Source organism: Chanos chanos, chromosome 3, assembly GCF_902362185.1.
Source record: "Chanos chanos chromosome 3, fChaCha1.1, whole genome shotgun sequence".
In the NCBI taxonomy this organism is placed as follows: Eukaryota; Metazoa; Chordata; class Actinopteri; order Gonorynchiformes; family Chanidae; genus Chanos; species Chanos chanos.
The window spans coordinates 21,748,613-21,767,544 of record NC_044497.1 but is presented as its reverse complement, the minus strand read 5'-3'; the positions used below and the strand labels follow the sequence as shown (position 1 = coordinate 21,767,544).

General features: G+C 38.7%; 1 protein-coding gene across 1 annotated transcript in view; it reads left to right on the top strand.

Moving 5' to 3' along the window:
• asic1c (acid-sensing (proton-gated) ion channel 1c) overlaps positions 1 to 17,439 on the top strand; it is a 57,714-nt gene extending 40,275 nt beyond the window's left edge. The window contains exons 9-11 of the mRNA XM_030767655.1: positions 3,404 to 3,475; positions 9,979 to 10,031; positions 17,361 to 17,439. Coding sequence (XP_030623515.1) covers positions 3,404 to 3,475; positions 9,979 to 10,031; positions 17,361 to 17,439 — 204 coding nt within the window. The remainder of the gene's footprint in view (positions 1 to 3,403; positions 3,476 to 9,978; positions 10,032 to 17,360) is intronic.
• The last annotated feature ends 1,493 nt before the right edge of the window (positions 17,440 to 18,932 follow it).

The following is an 18,932-nucleotide window of genomic DNA, read 5'->3' as shown; positions in this document are numbered from 1 at the left end:
TAATTTTGAAAACACAAGCTTTCAGCCACTTGAATTTATCACACAGGAAACATAAGCACAATTTCAGCTCAGAATAATGTGTGACATATAAAGGTCTGTTATTTCAGTTCTTGTGGCATAGCTGACATATTATACCTGCCACCGACTTTCAAAATGCCATCCAGTAACACTGGTGCTAACTTACGGAGAGAGATTTTGGCCTCAGCTTCTCTAGCTGAAGCTCTAGTTCTGCAACATCCCAAGTAGTCAGGGAATTCTCAACAAGTCACTGAGGTCCCTCATTTCTTCTCTAACTGGGTGTCCTGTCTGACTAAAGATTGTAAATCCATTTGTGTCATTGTGGGAAGCCCCACTAGGTATTTCAGAGTGAGGATTCCTGTGACTGCACTTTGAAGATGGCGCCAGCTTTATTGTCCTCTGGATGATTGACAAAGAGTTGACAATGTGACAAATGCTGTCCAACATATTACGCCATTCAAGTTCAAGTTTATTTGTATAGTGCTTCTTACAATCAAAATTGTCTCAGAGCAGCTTTACAGCACTCCCCCCACCGAGCAAGTCCAAGGTAACAGTGGCAAGGCAAATCTCCCTGATTGAGCAAATAGCAGGACGAAACTTTGGGAGGAACCAAGACTCAACAGGGGGAGCCCATCCTCCTCTGGCCAGCACATAAAATAGACATTCACGGTGTAGAATAAGTCCATGATAAACAGATTCAGTGGTCTATACAATTATTTACAGTATACAGTATAAAGTGTGTACAGTGATTTGTTTATAAAAAAAATTCATATACGATGTTCTAGGAGCTCTAGGTGGTATCAGATATCGATTAATTTGATAACCAAGCAGTGTTAATATCAGTAAGTTTATTTTTAAGACAAACCGCTTAGAGCGATTTGCTTTGCAATAGTTAAAACTGAGATTTTGTCATGGCTATAAAGGAAAGGTTGAGTAGCATCACAGGTGGGCCACTGGCTCAGAACAGGGGCCTGCAGGAGGTCCAGGCAGGAGGCACAGAAGCATATAGGCCTTATTCTGGAAGCAAACGCTTGGGACTAGAACCTTGTAGACCTCGGAACTGATACCCCAGTGTTGGAGCAGGGAAGTGAAGATGAAAGAAGATAGGGAACAACAAAGTTTAAGCAAACTGAGTAGTTTTTTTTTTTTTAGTTTGGTAGTTTTTTTAAGTAGTTCAGTAGTTGTTTTTTTTTAAAATGTTTTAGAATGGTATTGATTCTGTTTCAAGTTCAGCACTAGTGCTACGGCAGTCCTAATTAAAGCAGCATTGACCCAAAAAACAAACGACAAGAGAGAAGGAGGAAGCAGTGGGCCGCATGGCCGCATTTGGTGTCTTTCAGACATCAACAACTCTCCATTCCATCGTCAACAAACTTAAGTGATCGGATGTGAATACAGAGACAGCATCAACATCTCAGTTCACCAAAACACTCCATGACCACAGTTTAACACCTCAACCCCTTTGGCTAAGATGATTAGCTATATGCTAGGCTGAATAGGTAGGTCTTTAGTCTAGACAAACTGAGAGAGTTTTACAATCAATACAAAGCCTAACAGGTAACCGGTGTCGACGGTATAATATTGGAGTGATATGTTCACACCTCCTGGTTCTTGTAAGAACCGTAACTACAGCATTCTTAACCAACTGAAGCTTGTTTATATAAATGGCAGGGCATCCAGCTAATAGTGCATTACAGTAATCTAATCCTGATGTTATGAGTGCATAAACTAACTTCCCTGCATCATGCAAGCACAGCATGCTCCTTATCTTAGCTATACTGTGGAGATGAAAAAGGATGTTCTTGCTCTATTACTAATGTGGGTAACAAATGTTAAGTCATTGTCTATCACAACCCCAAGATTCTTAACTGTAGCGCACGACATGGTGCTGAGACCATCTAAACAGAAACCAATATCAGGCAGCTTATATCTAGAGGACTTGGGTCCAAGCACTAATATTTCTATCTTATCAGAATTCAACAGGAGGAAGTTACTGGCCATCCAGTCTTTAATGTCCCTAATACAATCGCCTAATCTAGGGAATTGGGAGAGTTCATCTGGCCTTGCAGATGTATGCAGTTGTGAGTCGTCAGCATAAAAATGGAAGTTAATGCTGTGCTCATGGATAATGTCTCCTAACGATAGTAAGTACAAGGAGAACAATATGGGACCTAAAACAGAGCTCTGAGGCACATCGTATTTAACCAGAGACATATCTGACTCATTTACTCTTACGAAGTGGTGGCGATCTGTCAAGTAAGATTTAAACCACATGCTTCTCAAGCCTATCCAGAAGTATAATATGGTCTGCAGTGTCAAATACTGCACTAAGGTCTAGCAATACAAGTAGTGAGATATATCCACAGTTACAGGACGAAAGTAGGTCATTAGTCACTCTGACCAGTGCTGTGTCTGTGCTATGGCTGGGCCTAAATTTAGACTAAAAGTCTTTGTGTACACCATTCCTATGGAGGAGCACAATTGAAAAGACACAACCTTTTCTATTACTTTGGATATGTGCTGAAGGTTAGAAATGTGTCTATAGTTATTCAGATCACACAGGTCAAGAGCAGGTTTCTTAATATGTGGTCTGATGACTGCTATGTTGAATGTGTTAGGTATGTGTCCAAAGTTTAGAGAGGAATTAATGATGATTAATAAATGTTTTGAAAATGTTCTGTGTCTGGCTGTATCTAAGGGTCTGACTCAGTAATCCATGCTGTTGCCTTTAGAAAGGTATCTATTGTGAGACCCCTTGAAGAGTGAATCAAAAGTTGGTTGGATGCATAAACATCTCCACTGTGGAACCCACTCATCCCACTCTTTAACTACTACCAGACTGAAACACAGTCTTTGCTCAAGTAGATGGATTACTTGCATTGCATTATTTGTTGAGAGTAGAGACATTGTTCACACAGTACCTATTAATTCAGTGGCATTTGAGTGTTAAATGTCCATGTGGTGTCAGGTACTGTATATGAGAGAGAGGGTGAGAAGGTGAGGTAATATTAACTGTAATATTTAACCTGGTCTGAGAAGAATTCACAATGATTAATAAGAGTACTTGAAAATCAAGAATTCACAATCATTAATAATAAGAATTCCAGAAAACTAGCAAATAGTTTGGTAGCATTCTGAATATAAATAAACCAGTAGTGAAACATGATGCATGGTCATATAGTTGTTAATGGTGAAAAACAGGACACCTTATCATAGCAGCGCATGTGACCACTTTGAGGAGAGATGTTTTACTCTCTAAATTTCTCTTATATTTTCTTAGTTTTTTTTATTTTCAACACTAACATTTTTGGAATTTTGAAGTTATTAAACATAAAAGTATAAATGTGCCTTTTGACTTTGTGTTTTTTTTTTTTTTAAATTACAGGTATTCAAAGATAAGATACTGGGCTACTTCTTACGGAAGAGAAGACCACGGCGCTGTGCGAGTGATAATCTGGTAACAACTTTTCCATTTAAATGTTTTACTCAGACAGTTATGTGATGGACAATGTTGTGTCTAATTTGAATTACGTCTTTGGAAGTCTTTGTCCATTGTATCAGATTTCCACGGTGTTCTTTATGTGCATGGAGTGTTGGTTACGGCTTTGTCTGAAATCATGATTCAGAAGGAAAATGGCCTGCACTCACTACCTAATAACATACATGGGGAGAAAACTTGTTGTCAAACTGAGAGAGGAGTTACACGTACAAGTACTGGGAGTGTCTGTTTTTCAACAGACAGGTCTATCGCTGTGGCAGCAGCTTTTCCATCCTACAGCACAGAAAATAATGTAACATAAATGTCATTTATCAATGGATTTAGTCAAAAAATGAGAGATTAACTGTGTGACCACAGTTTCATACTAGCAGAACCGATTTCATACTGGTGGAACTGAAACTGACAGTGTGTGATTATGTACAAAGTTTAGTGGTTTGACTAGTTCTGTTGCATGTATTTGCTAGTGCTGAAATTTGTGTCTGACTCATTACTCAACAAACAATGGAAAAATGAAAGTTGCAGTGATGAGGGATAAGTGGGTTTTTTTTGCATGCATGAGCCAATGTTTTGACTGGTCTGTGTATGTAAATTTCACAGCGTCATGAGGTTTTATGGCAAAATTATAGCTCTTCATATATGTACAGATATACACAGAAACACAGACACACACACACACCCACACATACACTCTCTCACACACACACACACACACACACACACAGATATACAGATATACACAGAAACAGACACACGCGCACGCGCTCACACACACATACAGACACAGACACACACACACACACAGATATACAAATATACACATGTATAGATATGCACAGAATCACAGTTTGACACACACTAACACTCACACACAAAGATGTACAGCTATACACAGTGGTTGCTCTTTGCCTTCTGAGCTCATCATCAGATAAATCTTGAGTATACTACAGAGGATAATAATGTACACAAACTGCTGCGTACCCAGACAGATCTTTCACCAAAGCAAAGCTCAGTGTAGTCAGTCCATAATTCTGAAACAAGTCATATGAACATAGCAAACAAAGTCAGCATAGTCTGTCAGCATAATCTGTTGGTTTAGTGTGGAGGTATTTAAAAAGTTGCATCAGGTTACACATTAGTTGTTGGCTTAAAATACAGTCTTACCCAACAGAACTGACCGAAACCATTAGCATGACACTGTCCACTGGTTACATTACCAGCTTACTGAAGTGGATGGTGCCACTTTTGCAAAAAAAAAAAAAAAAAGTTCAAGTCACTGTTTTACATAGACAAGCACATTACTGACCAGCCAGGTAGCCCATTCAGAAATCTCAGTCTTATCATTTGACACAAAAAGTGTTTGTTGCACTCGCTTGCTTGTCAGTGTGACTATGCAAATTTATAACCTTACTCTTATAAGGGCAAGATATGCCTTCTCTTTCTGAAGATCAGCCTTCTGATTCTGTCTGTAAGATAACATGCTTTCTCTGCTATCTAAAGTCATGTTTCAGCTGTCAGTTAGAAAAACATTATATAATATGTTTGATATTTACACATTTCTTGCAATTGACAAAGATTAAGCACAATGGACACGCAGTACTTTGTAAAAATAAATTGTGTTGCGTGTGGAGGCAGAGTGTCTCCATTTCTCAACAACAAAACAAAACACACCATTATTTATAGACCAGAGATGTGCTCTTTTTTTTCCCTCAGCATTTGAATGTTATCAGCAACCGTAACAACAATAAGAGTCAGTTAGTGAAGGACTTGATGACTTGTGTTATTTATCTATTTATTTATTTCTTTCAGGTTGCAAATCTTGTGTATTAAAGTGAACAGGCCCAACTCAAGCCAAATGCTCACTGACAGTACTAATGTACATATTTTCAAAAAAGTCGGGATGTTTCGACTCGGGCCAAAAAAGCATGATTGCCCTGGAAAAAAAGGATGTCTAGTCACAGTAGTAAATGTACATCTCCATGATTACACCCACACACTGTGAACAGTGAGCAGTGAATTTGTCCTCTGCATTTTACCCATCCAATACACCAGTAGTGAACACACACACCAGACGTTGGGGCAGTGGGCAGCATTCCTTGCGCCCGGGGAGCAGTGGGGTTAAGTGCCTTGCTCAAGGGCACACAGCCATGGATGTTAGTCCTAGGAATCGAACCAGCAACCCTCACAAGTCTGGTTCTCTAACTGTTAGACCACAGCTGCCCAAAAGAAAGTAATGGGTCAGATCTTGGTGCAGCATTGAATTTAGACTTTCCAGTCTCCCTGGTACCAGCCTTTTTCAGGCAAAGCTATATTTCTTCAGGCTCTCATTGGTTTTATATCTTTTGGAAGATTGTCTTGTCTTTAGTTTCTTTCCTCAGAGGTGTACTTCATTCAAACACATTCTGCAGGGCTGAGATTTGTCTTTTTCAACGTGATAGAGTTTATGACAAAACCAAATCATGTCTCTGCATGTCGGTTTCTAAACCGTCTTCCTCTTTGTCTGAGACAAACCCTCTCAAGTCCCACAGCATCACTTCAAACAAGGCAGATGCCCAGATTACTGCCCATGGCATTTGAAGATGTCAGTGATACAGATCTTCCTCAATGGCTTTTCTCTATCTTCTTCCAGTGCTGTTTTGACTTCCTCACAGACCTTTCTGCAGTAGATGAAACACAGGGATCTGCAAGCAATTGTCCAGGTCATCATTCTCTCAACCATTGCAATTTCAGAAGCAACTCTCTCTGTTTTGTGCAGGACTTGAAATGTTTTCTCTTTCATGATAAGCCAAAAAACACGATGTGTTTCCCTGTTTCACTGAAGTGCTGAGCAAATAAAACAATACAAATGGGCTGGAAAATTGTGAAGTTAGCGTACAGAGACAGAAAAAAACAGAACAGGAAAATCTTTGAGGCCCTTATCATCTGCCTGGCTTCATATGTTCTCTTAAGATCTGCAACAAGGTCCCCCTTACTGAAGACCAGGAACACAGCTTACATGACAGCTTACTGTCCCTTCCAGTTAACTTGTGTTCTGGTGTATTTTGGCCTACTCAGTAGAAATTGCATTATCCAAGAAGTTATGTTTGGGACTGGGTCCTCAGGCTTCATGTTGTGGTAATATGAATTGGTATAACTGTTTTATTATTGATTTATGCTCATGTATTTGTACTTTTTCTGACTTCAGGTGGAGGAAGTGACATTTAGCATTTTTTTGTTTAGGCTCTATTGTGTTATAATGTCAGTAGATCACTTTTTCAACACATTAGAAATAATGTTTTACCACCACTGTCTGAATTTTGTAGCTTATGGTCACTGTCCCAAGCAAATAGAGTCTCTCACTCAGCTTGGTATGATAAATGGCCAAAAACCTGGCTAGAAGAACTATTCCTCCCCTTGACTGAGAATTGAAAAGGCTGCAGACGCACATATTGTCAGGTTATGGAAGAATTGGACTGCTGTATCTTTTGCAATCACTGTATTGTACGATGTTCGGTCTCAAGTTCTAAGAGTTGTCAAAGAAGGTATTACCACAATGAATCCATTGCTCACAGTATTCTTCATTGTAACTAGTCCCTCAGGGAAATGAATTCCTGCTATTAAAGGCCTTGATTTCTGGTTACTCTCCACGTGTAGACATGCAGCTCCAAGGCCCAACCCTAAAGCATCTATTTGCATGATGAAGGGATAGGAAAAGTCCTATGATGCTACTCAAATCCTGAAATGTTTGATCAAAGAGCTAAATCCAGCACATTTTTGTCTAAGCTCTTTCCTCTTGGTGAGGTCTGTTTGGCACTACAGACATACATAATACAAGGTAACATATATTGAAAGCTGCAGGTAGCACCTGCAAGTATCATTTGGACAAATCAAGGTTGAATTTCCTGTGGGTTTAGATAATCTGTTTATCAGCTCACTGAGTGTTGGGCAACAGTGGAATCTAATAAAGGCATTGATCTGCTTGAACTTAGTGCAGAGGCTGATGTGGTCATTTTTTTTGGACACCTGCACCAGGAGCTGATCCACTCTATAGTCAAGGTTACAGTCACCCCCATTTCCTTCCTTACATCCATCTCTTCTTTCTACACCCACATCGAGACATATTCTATTGCTCAGTTTCATAGTCATAAATTAAAATATTTTTTTTTAAAAATGATATAAAATAATAAAGCAAAAAAATAAAGTTAAAATGATGACAGATAGACCAAGTGATGTGGTTGGGAAGTGTCTTTGAATCTTTTCAGGTTGGTTTGACATCATTCGGTCACATGATTAGAAAGTTAAATGGATTTTTACCCGAAAAAGTTTTTTGATGCCCTGCACTTTAGACAACCCCTACTGCTCAATAACACACAATTTACTGTGCGTCTGTACATCAAAAACAAGAAAGATGTATGAGTGTCATACTTTGTTGTAGTTTTATTTTAACATTTCTCCTTATCATATGAAACTGACCAACATGAAACTGACTGTCGAGAAATGTTGTTAACTTGTAAGCGTGGACAGAAGCACAGATGTTTGTACAAAAAACATATTCAATATCAGTGCATCTTGCAGTGTTAGCTAATGTTTTTGCTCCTTGAGAAAAGCATAAGCCTGTAACACTTTTTTTTTTTTAATCAGAAGCTTCAGAACAAATGTAGTTCGTGGTGGATCGTTTTCATTTTGAGTGCATTTTGAAATCTGTTCTCATTTTGGACGTTGTGCATCAGTGAACAGTGCAGCATAAGCAATGAAAATCTTATATTTCAATTAGTAACTAAATTTATAATTAAATATTTGAATAATTTTCATGCTTTTTTTGGTTTTCTTTTAAAAATGAAGTTATGAAATATTATGAAATGTTGCTGTGATGGAGACACACTACAAGATTTTTGGACTCATCTTTGTTTTCCAATGCCATCAGATTTGACTCTCAAAAGTATCACTGAGTGTTTGATCCCCCCCGTTCTTGCCAAATCATTTTCCATGTGTCTTTTTGCGACCGACAGACAAATCAGATCAATGTAAAGCTACTTTGAGACAATCTTGATTGTGAAAAGCACTATAGAAATAAACTTGAACAAAATTTATTAGGATTTTAAAAATTTAGTGGTGTGTCACCAGCATCAGGGTGTGGTGCCAGTTTAGGTAAAAGATTTTATTGTTTACTTTTACTGCTCACGTCACTAAAAAGAATGCAGACTCTTAACAAAACAAAACTAGGTACAATTTGTATCTTTTTTTTTAAACCAAGGTGTGAATAAAACCACAAATCTAGTGAACGGTTTCATTAATGTTAAATAACATAACAGAGAGCAATTTTGTAGCAGCACAGCATAGCATTAAAGGTATGGTTGTTACCTAGATAGTCAGCTAACTTTAGTGTCAGTGTCTTTACTTACCCTTAAAAGCGAAAAACTGACATGTTTAACCTTGTTTAACCTTCTCCAACTTCATATTTGAATGCTGAAAATCACCTGCAAAACATTCAACATGAATTACTGAATAATCATTTATGTTCTCTGTAACTGGCAGTTGCAAGATGGTCTGTGATACTGCAGATCAGTGTCTCATAACTGACAATAACTGGACATGAGTTACATAGCTAACATGGTAATGTCTTGGGTCTCACAGTTTTGTTCCTTTGCATTTATTAACCAATCAGTTCCAGAAGGTAACACACCTACAAATGCTTTGAATAATAAAACTAACTTATCCTACAGTGTTACAGGCTGAAATTCCTGACCCCTAATGTTCTCCAGAGAAAGTACACACAGTGGCCTGCAAAACACACTAAATGGACTGTTCCCAAAAAATGCGATCTCCTTCTTACATAAAATACAGAAAATGAAAATATTTGTAGGTAGATTAAAAGTCTATTGGAAACCTTTTGTTTATTCCTTCCTTTACTGTATATACTGCAAGTGGTTAGGGAACCAACCCACTGTAATTCCATTTCTCAAACATCTTCCCATCTCATCTCATGAAAAACAACAGAGGTGAGCAAATGTTATGCTCCATTTTTCTGGATATATTTTGTCATTGATGGGAAGAAACTCCCTGGATGCATTTGCCACCTTTTCTATGTTTAATTTGATTTTGTATAGTTTGTATAATTGAACATAAGCACACCATCTTCCAACATCTTTTGAAGACTGGATTCTGATTCATATCATTTAGGATAAATTAAGTGGAAATTATTACTTTGGCCAGGATTTGGCTCCTCAACAATTCTTAAATGCAATGTGATACATTTGCAATGACATAGCCCATGAAGCATAATCCATGAGGGAGTAAGGCATCATCTGTGCTGCTGTGTCATCTTGATGATGTAATCTTAAGAGTTCATACAGTAAATGTCTAGGGAATTCTATTCAACTGTCATGCAGGAACATGCAGCTCAGTTAGTACAAATTACTTAACATTGTATCATTTTTCATTTAGCTTGATCATCCTCATCTTTCTTTTCATCATGTCTATTCCAGGACTTTCCAGAGAACCCTACCAGCCCTGGTGTCTCGCCTAATCATGTCCCCAGGTAGCCATCCCTTTGATACTGTAGAATTTCCCTTTTCAGATACTCTGGGATCCATTTCATTCTTCTTGTCTTTTCTTCATCTGCCTTTCTTAGTTCATTTAGGAGATAGTATCGTTGTTACTTTTGAAAAAGGTAAGAAGGCAAAGAGAGTAAGGCTGATCAGTCAGCGATAAGGACTAAATGTGCCACAGGACACAGATTAGAGCTGTGGTTGTATTTTATTTGACATTTTGTCTCAATTTTTTTTCTTCCAGTTAAAATTCTGAATGTTAATGTGTTAAAATGTAAAGAGGAAATGAAACTGAAGACTCATTTGCATATTGTCAGAAATGTCCTTCAGTCATGTGTTTTCCAGTTTTCTTGGTAAAGATGATATTAAACAAATATTTATCACCACAAAAGTCACTTCATACTGAGCTTTACTGAATGGTACAGGTACAGGACTCTTTTCTGGAAGTGATTTGATAGCAGTCCTGAGACTCAGTTCACTGTATAAATGCAAAGGAAAAGTCACTTCATAAATTATCTCTGTAAAAATCCAGTTTCTATCCAACTCCACTGACCAGAATTTATCCTAAATTGCAAATTTATTACAAAACCCAAAACAAAGATTTCACTTTAAGACAACATAAGAAAAGAAAACACAGGACATGACCCTGGGAATATAATGGTGTAGGTTGGTTAATTCAGCTATAGATCTGACTGCACTGAACAACCAATCATTTCCTTATGTTGTAAATCAGACACAATATGACATTGGCTTTGGTCATCTCATGCTGATGATGCTACAGTGATTTCTAAACTGATGCTCCTTAGAAACCCTAGTCTCTGAGTCCCTCAGAGTTCTCAGTTAAATGGGTTTGCTCTTCACAGGGAGTAGGCTGTAGAGCTATGCACTTATGGCTAGACCATACCAATGGACTTCTCTATATCAGTGACAAGTAAACTGCCAGACAGCAATTTGCAGGTGAAAATATAGCACTTTGATGTAATCAGGTATCAGAAAATATCTGAACAGGATCCCAGGTTATGACATTTTAAGACAACCCAACTTAAACCCAACATTTTAACACAGCTAAGCCTATGATGTTTGGTCATCATGAGGAGCTGCCTCACCATACACCTGAGGGGTTTATGTACTATGTAGCAGCAGTGTCCTGATGCTAAGACATGGCCTAGTGATGAGAGGCTTGTGTACCTCAGGGACTCTGAAAGCTGTTCTGTTGGGCCTACGGCCATGGTAGGTTTAACAAAGCAAGAAAGATCTCAGGCAAAATTCAGCACCTTGGCCTCCAGGTCAAAGGTTGGGCATAGGGCTAATAGCCCCATACCATTAAAAAAAATAAATATCAACATCTAAGGATCTTTTTGGAAATTCTAGACAGTTTGCAGGTTTGATAATTATTCCTGGTGAAAGCCAAAACAAGGAAGTCAGGAGTATGGAGGGGAGTTTCCTGAGACTCAAAGACAGGGTTTGTGTGGGTGTTTGGAATGTACACACTAGTACAAAACGTCTAAAACAGCTAAGGTCATCAGAGAATGAGAAAGATACAACACTGGCATCCATGTCAGCAAGACCAGATGGGCCAGCATAGATCACGAGGTGACAGGGGATTGAACAACCTTACTCTTTCCTGCAAAGCATAATACCCATGTCAGCAGTGTTGCACTCATCACCCCCTGAGAGGGCTCCTAATCTGTTCTGGAATAGGAGCCCATTAGTGATTGACTTACCAGAGTAAGGCTCAATTCTAGATACTGCAATCTGTCAAAATTGCAATGCTATGCACCCACCAGTGAGACAGATGAGGAGGCCAAGGATGACTGGCTCAAGCAGCTACAGCAAACTCCCACAGTGTGATCTTCTTATAATAAAGAAAGACATAATTATGAAAGGTGCAATGACAACACTGACTGTGAAGAGACCTTAGGAAAACACATTTGTGGCACAGTAAACAGTGTAGAAGACTTGTCAACTTCTGTCTTAATAACAAGTGTGTCATTGGTGGCTCAATTTTCCTCACAAAGACATTGATGGAGTTAACATGGAGATCTCCAGATGGGCACACCATCAGCCAGACTGCATCATTATTGAGCAAACTGACATGGTATAACACCTCTTTACATTCCTAGCAAAATCTTCTGCAGGATACAATTTAAAAGGATTGGTGCTTCCACTGATGAGTTATTGAGGCAAATGTAAGCTGGTTTTTACAAAGGAAGAGGGTGCATAGGCCAAATCTTTACCCCGCATAATATCATTTAGTACCTTGAGTGGAGCGCACCTTTCTGCATCAAGTTTATTGACTTTCAATAAACCATTCACCAAGGAAGCCTGTGGAACATCTTCATGTCTTATAGACTGCCACACAAGATTGTGAAGCTCACTAAGAAGTTTTTCAAGCACTTCAATGGTAGCATTATCTTTGGGAACACTACAACAGAAGGCTTCCAAGTAAAATTAAGCATCATACAGGGCTGTAATCCTCTCTCCAATCCTGTTTCTGATCCCCATCCTCTGGAAGATGTGGCAAATAACATAAGACTGTGCCCAAGGAACCGAGTGGACTCTGTTCTCACACCTAGAAGACCTCGACTTTGGATGATCTGGCTCTAATCTCATCACCACCTCCACAGTCAGGATAAATCTAATGGATTGAGTATGAATGAAAAACAGACTTAGGTCTGAACATCAATAAGCAGAAGTCCCATGTCATGCTCATCAATACCAAAACACTTCACCACTAATCACCACTTATGGAAAGGCATTGACACAAGTTGACTTCACAAGTATATGAAAATATATATCCAGAAAAATGGACACAAGACTTCATATACTTTATAAGTACAGACAACTGTGCAAGTAAGGACATTAAGGCTCAATTTAGCCAGGTGAAAGTTTGAGTCATTTCACGATAGCTCCCTTTGCAGGATCTGCGACAACTATCAGTCAAATAAAATCACAAATACCAGTTCACTAAGACCAACGGAAAAAGCATCAGCTTTGACATCAGCATGCACAGGATGTGTTGGCTTGGGCATGTAATAACTAGCAGGGAAGAACAGGAGAGGCTGCCCCTAAACTTCCTGGTGGAGAACTAGAATGACTGAACAGGAGGAGATGAGTCCCTCATGATCTGAAAACATAGCCAAAGACTGACTGAAATGGCAGAGCAGTGTTGCAGCCTTATGTCCTGCAGTTATAGTCATATTTTAGTTTTCCACAGAAAGATTATACTAAAACAGGATTCCACATTGTTTTGACGTTAGTCCAGCAGGTTTATTTAGACCCCCAATATCACTGTTTACAGTCTCAAAGGGCTTTACATGCCATGACAAAATAACAGGACGGCGCCCCCTGACTTAATCCTCCTGGCGAACGAGAAAAAACTCCCCAAAAACCCAAGTTAACAGGAATAACGTGGAAAAAATGGGAGAAATCTTGAGAAGAACCACAGAGAGAGAAGACCCCTTCTTGGCCAGACAGGTGTGCAATAGATGCCGACCCAGCGGGAAATTACAATTTCAAGTAAATACAATCAGAACACAAAGGGGATGACGATGCTGACAGGGGGATGAAAGATGGGAAAAACCAAGATGGATCGGTCTGGAGGGCAGGAGGAGTCAGGATCACTGGTATCTCAGGAGTAGCATGTGTGGCTCGACAGAGAGAGAGAGAGAGCTAGAGAGACATTGTTAGATATGTGACAATGCACATCGTGTGCCGAGTGCAGGCAGGGACTCCGGCAAGACTAGCTATTACAGCATAGCTAAAAGGGAGAGCTAGAAGATAATACGGACAGGAGGGCACTCTGGGACACAAGGCGGCCACCCACTCGATCATCAACAAACCTGAGTGAATGTGTTGGTGTGGGGGGGCGACAGCATCCAAACATCCCAGTTCATCAAACACTCTATGCCTGAGAACCCTCCAGATCTGCTGCTTTACCTAGTAAAGAGCTGTTAGCAAAAGGCTTGGCCTTGACTTAAACATAGAGACTGTGTCAGAGCCTCGAACACTAATTGGGAGGCAGTTCCAAAACTGTGGGGCTCTATAAGAGAAGGCTCTTCCCCTTGCTGTAGCCTTTGCAATTCAAGGTGCCAACAAATGGCCTGCACCTTTTGATCTAAGTAGGCGTGGCGGATCATAAAAGACCAGGAGTTCGCTTCTTATATGCCTATTAGAACATCCAGACAGTAGGGCATTACAATAGTCTAACCTACAGGGAATGACAGCATGAACTAGTTTTTCAGCATTGTGAAATGACATTGCATTTCTTATCTTGTTAATATTTCTGAGATGAAAGAAGGCTATCCTGGCAATATTATCTACATGAGCTTTGAATGAAAGACTGGGGTCAATAATTACACCAAGGTCTTTTACCGCCACACAAGATGATAAAGAAAGGCCATCCACAGTTACTACGTGATCAGAAAGTTTACTCTTAGCTGCATGCGGTCCTAGTACAAGTACTTCTGTCTTTTCAGAGTTAAGTGAGAGGAAGTTAGTAAGCATCCAGTGCCTAATATCCTTTACACATTCCTCAATTTTGTTAAGCTGGTGTCTCTCGTCTGGCTTCGCTAAGACATACAACTGTGTGTCATATGTAATCCTATATGTACTATACCTTCATACCATACTATGAACAAGCCTCCAGCCTTCACAAAAAAACATCTCAGTTTAGCCTCTTGGTTCTTGTTGCTTGCTGTGTGCCCAAGATGTACTGTCAGATATACCCTGAATTCAAGAAAATATCCAATTTATGTGTGTTTGACAAAACACCAGCACACACTCTCTCAGCTACAAGTACCTTTTTCCAGTACCTTGCTATGGACCTGGTGGGACCACTGCAAGCAAGCACAGGGCACGAGTGTATTCGTAACATCTCTCACTATAAAGATGGGTTTCTTCAGATGGGTTCCACCCCTGCTTTAAAGCACCAAAGCCTTAAACCTCACTAGCATCCTCACCTCTTTCTTTGTGCAGGTTAGAATATCAGATGAGATCATTTCTAACTAGGGGACAAACTTCACTACCTGGCTCTTGAAAGAACTGCATACAAAGCTGGGTGTAAAAAACGTCAAGACAATATTCAATCATTCGGTCAGACAAAGAGCCATAGATGCTGTTGGATCGGCTGATATTTACATCTGTGTTTGTGTCTACAGCAGGCCAAGATGGGGGACCAATTGTTTGCTTTTTCCCCAGGCACGCACAGGTTTCTCTTTGCTTGGATGCCCACAATTAAAAAGTTCAGCATCCTTTAGATCTCCCGTAGAGGAACTGCCAATCATGACAACCACTTAGAGAGGGCATTCACTCTTGACCTACACAGGTAAACTGACCTGAGCAGTAGCGCAGTGCAGTCGCGGGAGAATTTGGTGAAGATACAAAGGGTTCAGAAGAGATGGTTCACTCAGCATAACTGCCATTGTAGGGTCAGGCCAGGTCATAAGATTCTGCTCATAAATTTCTGACAAACTGGCAGAGGCTTTTCAACATTATATGGAACACTAGTAATCAATGAGACCTCCAACCCAGGCAAGGAGAATTTCTCACGTCTACTATATCAGTCTTACATATGTTCATATATTTATTCCAGTCTCTCCCTGTACAATGCCACATGAAAATGCTAAAAATCACCAATAAATTGAATTCTATACTAAAATGGGCTCAGAGGAAAGCTAAAATATAATAAAGATTTCAACCTTACAAGGAAAGGCTTAATTTTTTTTATGTATTAGCTTAAAAGTATATGTCACTTTTTACGGTAAAAGCTGCAATGCTACTCCATCTTGGTTATTATTGGAACAACTGATGATACTATATCTTTGAAAGTTATAATTTTGTGGGAACTTTACATACACACAATAAACAAGAACACAATCGCTCACCATGCCTTAAGTTCCTGAGAAAAATCTGATACAGTATTTGAAAATTACATTATTCCTATTAAATCTCCAGTCCTACAATTGAACTGCATGACAACTTGAATAAGAAGGGCATTAATGATGCGGGTTACAGATTCAAAACTCTAACTGATCCGGAAATGACAATGTTTGAACTCTTCAAAAGGTTTTATATCTGAAATATAGTATATACTGAATGATCAGTAGATATGTGAAAAGTAAAGTGAAGTGGGAGAAGTGGGACCTGCAACATCAGTATTGAATGATAGAGTGGGAGAAATTATTAATGTATTTGTAAGAAATGCCTAACTAACCAGGAATAGTTCATTATGATGTAATATAACTCACTGAATATGTTACAGTGCCAGGGCACAGTACTAATGCATCTCCAGCATGGCCTTGCCGCTATTTGTTCTTGGGTGGATATGATGCCTCACTCTGTGAGTGTTGATAACATTTAAAACATGTAACTTAGTGAAGTGTAAATCAGTCAATATACCATCAGGAATACAGTAATAGAACAAATTGTTGAGATGTTCTTTTCCAGAAAAAATGATATTTATTATGAGAGGACAACTTAACGAGATGGCAAAATTTGGGGTCATTTAGCGAAAAATATTTTACTTATTGAACAACAGACAATAGATGAGCATATGGTTTTAAGAATATGCAGAAATGTAATGTTGTTTCTTAGTATATGAAAAACATTGTGATTCTTTTTAATGCACTATATGAGGCCTAGTTATGTTTATTTTTATTTATCACATAAGATTCTGTTAAGAAGTATAAATCATAAGGTTGTATGGACCCTGGCTGTATGAGCACTGTAGAATTACAGTTTTTAAGGATAATTCTAAAAGATTGGTGGGGTAGAGGGCTCACCTGCCCCTTGTCTAGGTCTCTGCCTGGGGACACTGACTCTTCTAAGATGGGAGCAGAACATGCACTAGGGGAATCTGGTAACCTGTCTGGTGCTCCTGGGTGGTGGGAGTGGTCAGGGAATTGATATCAATGTCATTTCTGCTTTTAAAAGTATGTGAGGCAGCTATTGGCTTATGGCTGCTAACTGTACCAAATTTGAAAGTTAGATTTACAATTAGAAATTACAGTTACAATTAGAAATTCCCAAGAGGTGTAACCAAAGTGTATGTACTAAACAATGCCACAAACCCCTGTGACAAGATCTAAGATCCACAAATGCAAACATCAGTAAAGTTTATATAGTTTTACGTCTTCACTCTTGAAAGTCATTTGAGAAAAAAAAAACGTGTTCTCGCTCGTGTTTTGTGCTATTTGTGTTTAACCTGTAACGTTCCTTTATTTATGTGTGTGTGTGTGCAGATGTGTTTCTGCTGGCACTGTTGGGCAGAGATTTATCTACCACCTTCTAACACATTTGATCTCCTCTTTGTTCTCCAGAGCACATGTGACACACTCCGGAGTCACTCGGACAGTCTCGGATTCACGCAGAACATGCTACCTCGTCACCCGACTGTAGGAAACTTTGAGGAATTTGCCTGTTGATGGTGAGAAAGGAGGATTAGGATTTTACAACAAACTGTGAAATAAATATATAATTCATATGTGTAATTCACAATACTCTACTTTGAAACTAGAAAAATCAGTGATTGCCTGATCGAGAATAGTACCGTGTTATACTGTTCAAATAAGTAACCCCTCACAAACTGTACTCAGGTTTTACCTCAGCATCTCAGCATTACATATTTAGATGTTGTTTCTTTCATTCTGCGAAAATGAGAATAATTTCTTTGAGAAAAAAAAAATTATACCTATAAGAGGAGAATGCATTGTTAGATTGCCATGATTACTTACTGAGGAAGGCATATAATACCATTGAACAGAGAAACAAAACCCTGTTTGAAACATTCAGCAGTACTGAATTTTGTCTTTTTTGTCAATGAACTATATAAATGTGCAATAACATACTACATATGTAAGAATGAAAATGTGTGGGGGTTCTTTCTTGATTACTACATATAAAATGGAGGTGGAAAGAGCAACAATACTGAAGCATCTTAAAATGTCTCGTTATTTGCTTTTGTGCAAAAGTCGAATAATGTCATAATTTTACAACTGCTAAACCGTACTACTATGAGGTCTTTTAAGATGAGACACAATAATGAAATGCTTTGATTGATTTGAATGGATAAAGAGAAAGTTCAAGAGTGACCAGAGGAGGGAGTATCAGTTATTAAAAAAGAGCTCGAGCCATGAGAACCCCAGGATTATTTGCAATAATTTGACGAAATCTTCAAACATTTGGTGACTAAGGTAGCAAATATAATAGATTCTGCTTAATAACAAATTCAGATCTCACTGTTAGTTTAAATCCAGAGTCAGTGCAATCAGTTACTGTTACATTACTGTAATAATAATAATAATAATATCATAATAATAACAACAGTTCTATACATTTGTATATTTAAAAGAGACACAAAAATGTTGAATTATATTTACTAATCTCTAATTTAACACTTTACTAATCTCTAATTTAACACGTTCATCTCTCAACATATGATCTCCACAGATAATTTAAAAAGATTACTAATAGCACAATGGCAAAGCCCAGCAAATATCCAAGTGACTAAACAATAGCTTCTAGGGGCGGAATTCCCAGCAATTACACTGAAGAGACAGAGACAAAAAAAATAATTTGGTGAATTACACAACATGGAGAAGGGATCATCCACAAAGAGAGAAGATTTTAACACTGTTTTACACAAGGCTGTGTAAAACACTGCCTTGTTAATGTGAGCCAATCACATTGTTCTTCAGTCAATAATTTTAACATGGAGGGTCCATTCATCACTCACAGGGAGAGAGGTTATGTAAGTAAACATTTCACCATGTGCTTTTATTTACATTCAATTCCAGTTGTGTCCCTTGCCGTATGGTTAAAAAGTAGCCAGCAATGTCCCTACCATAATGTTTCAAATCAAGTCAAATCACCATATTACAATCAGCCCCACT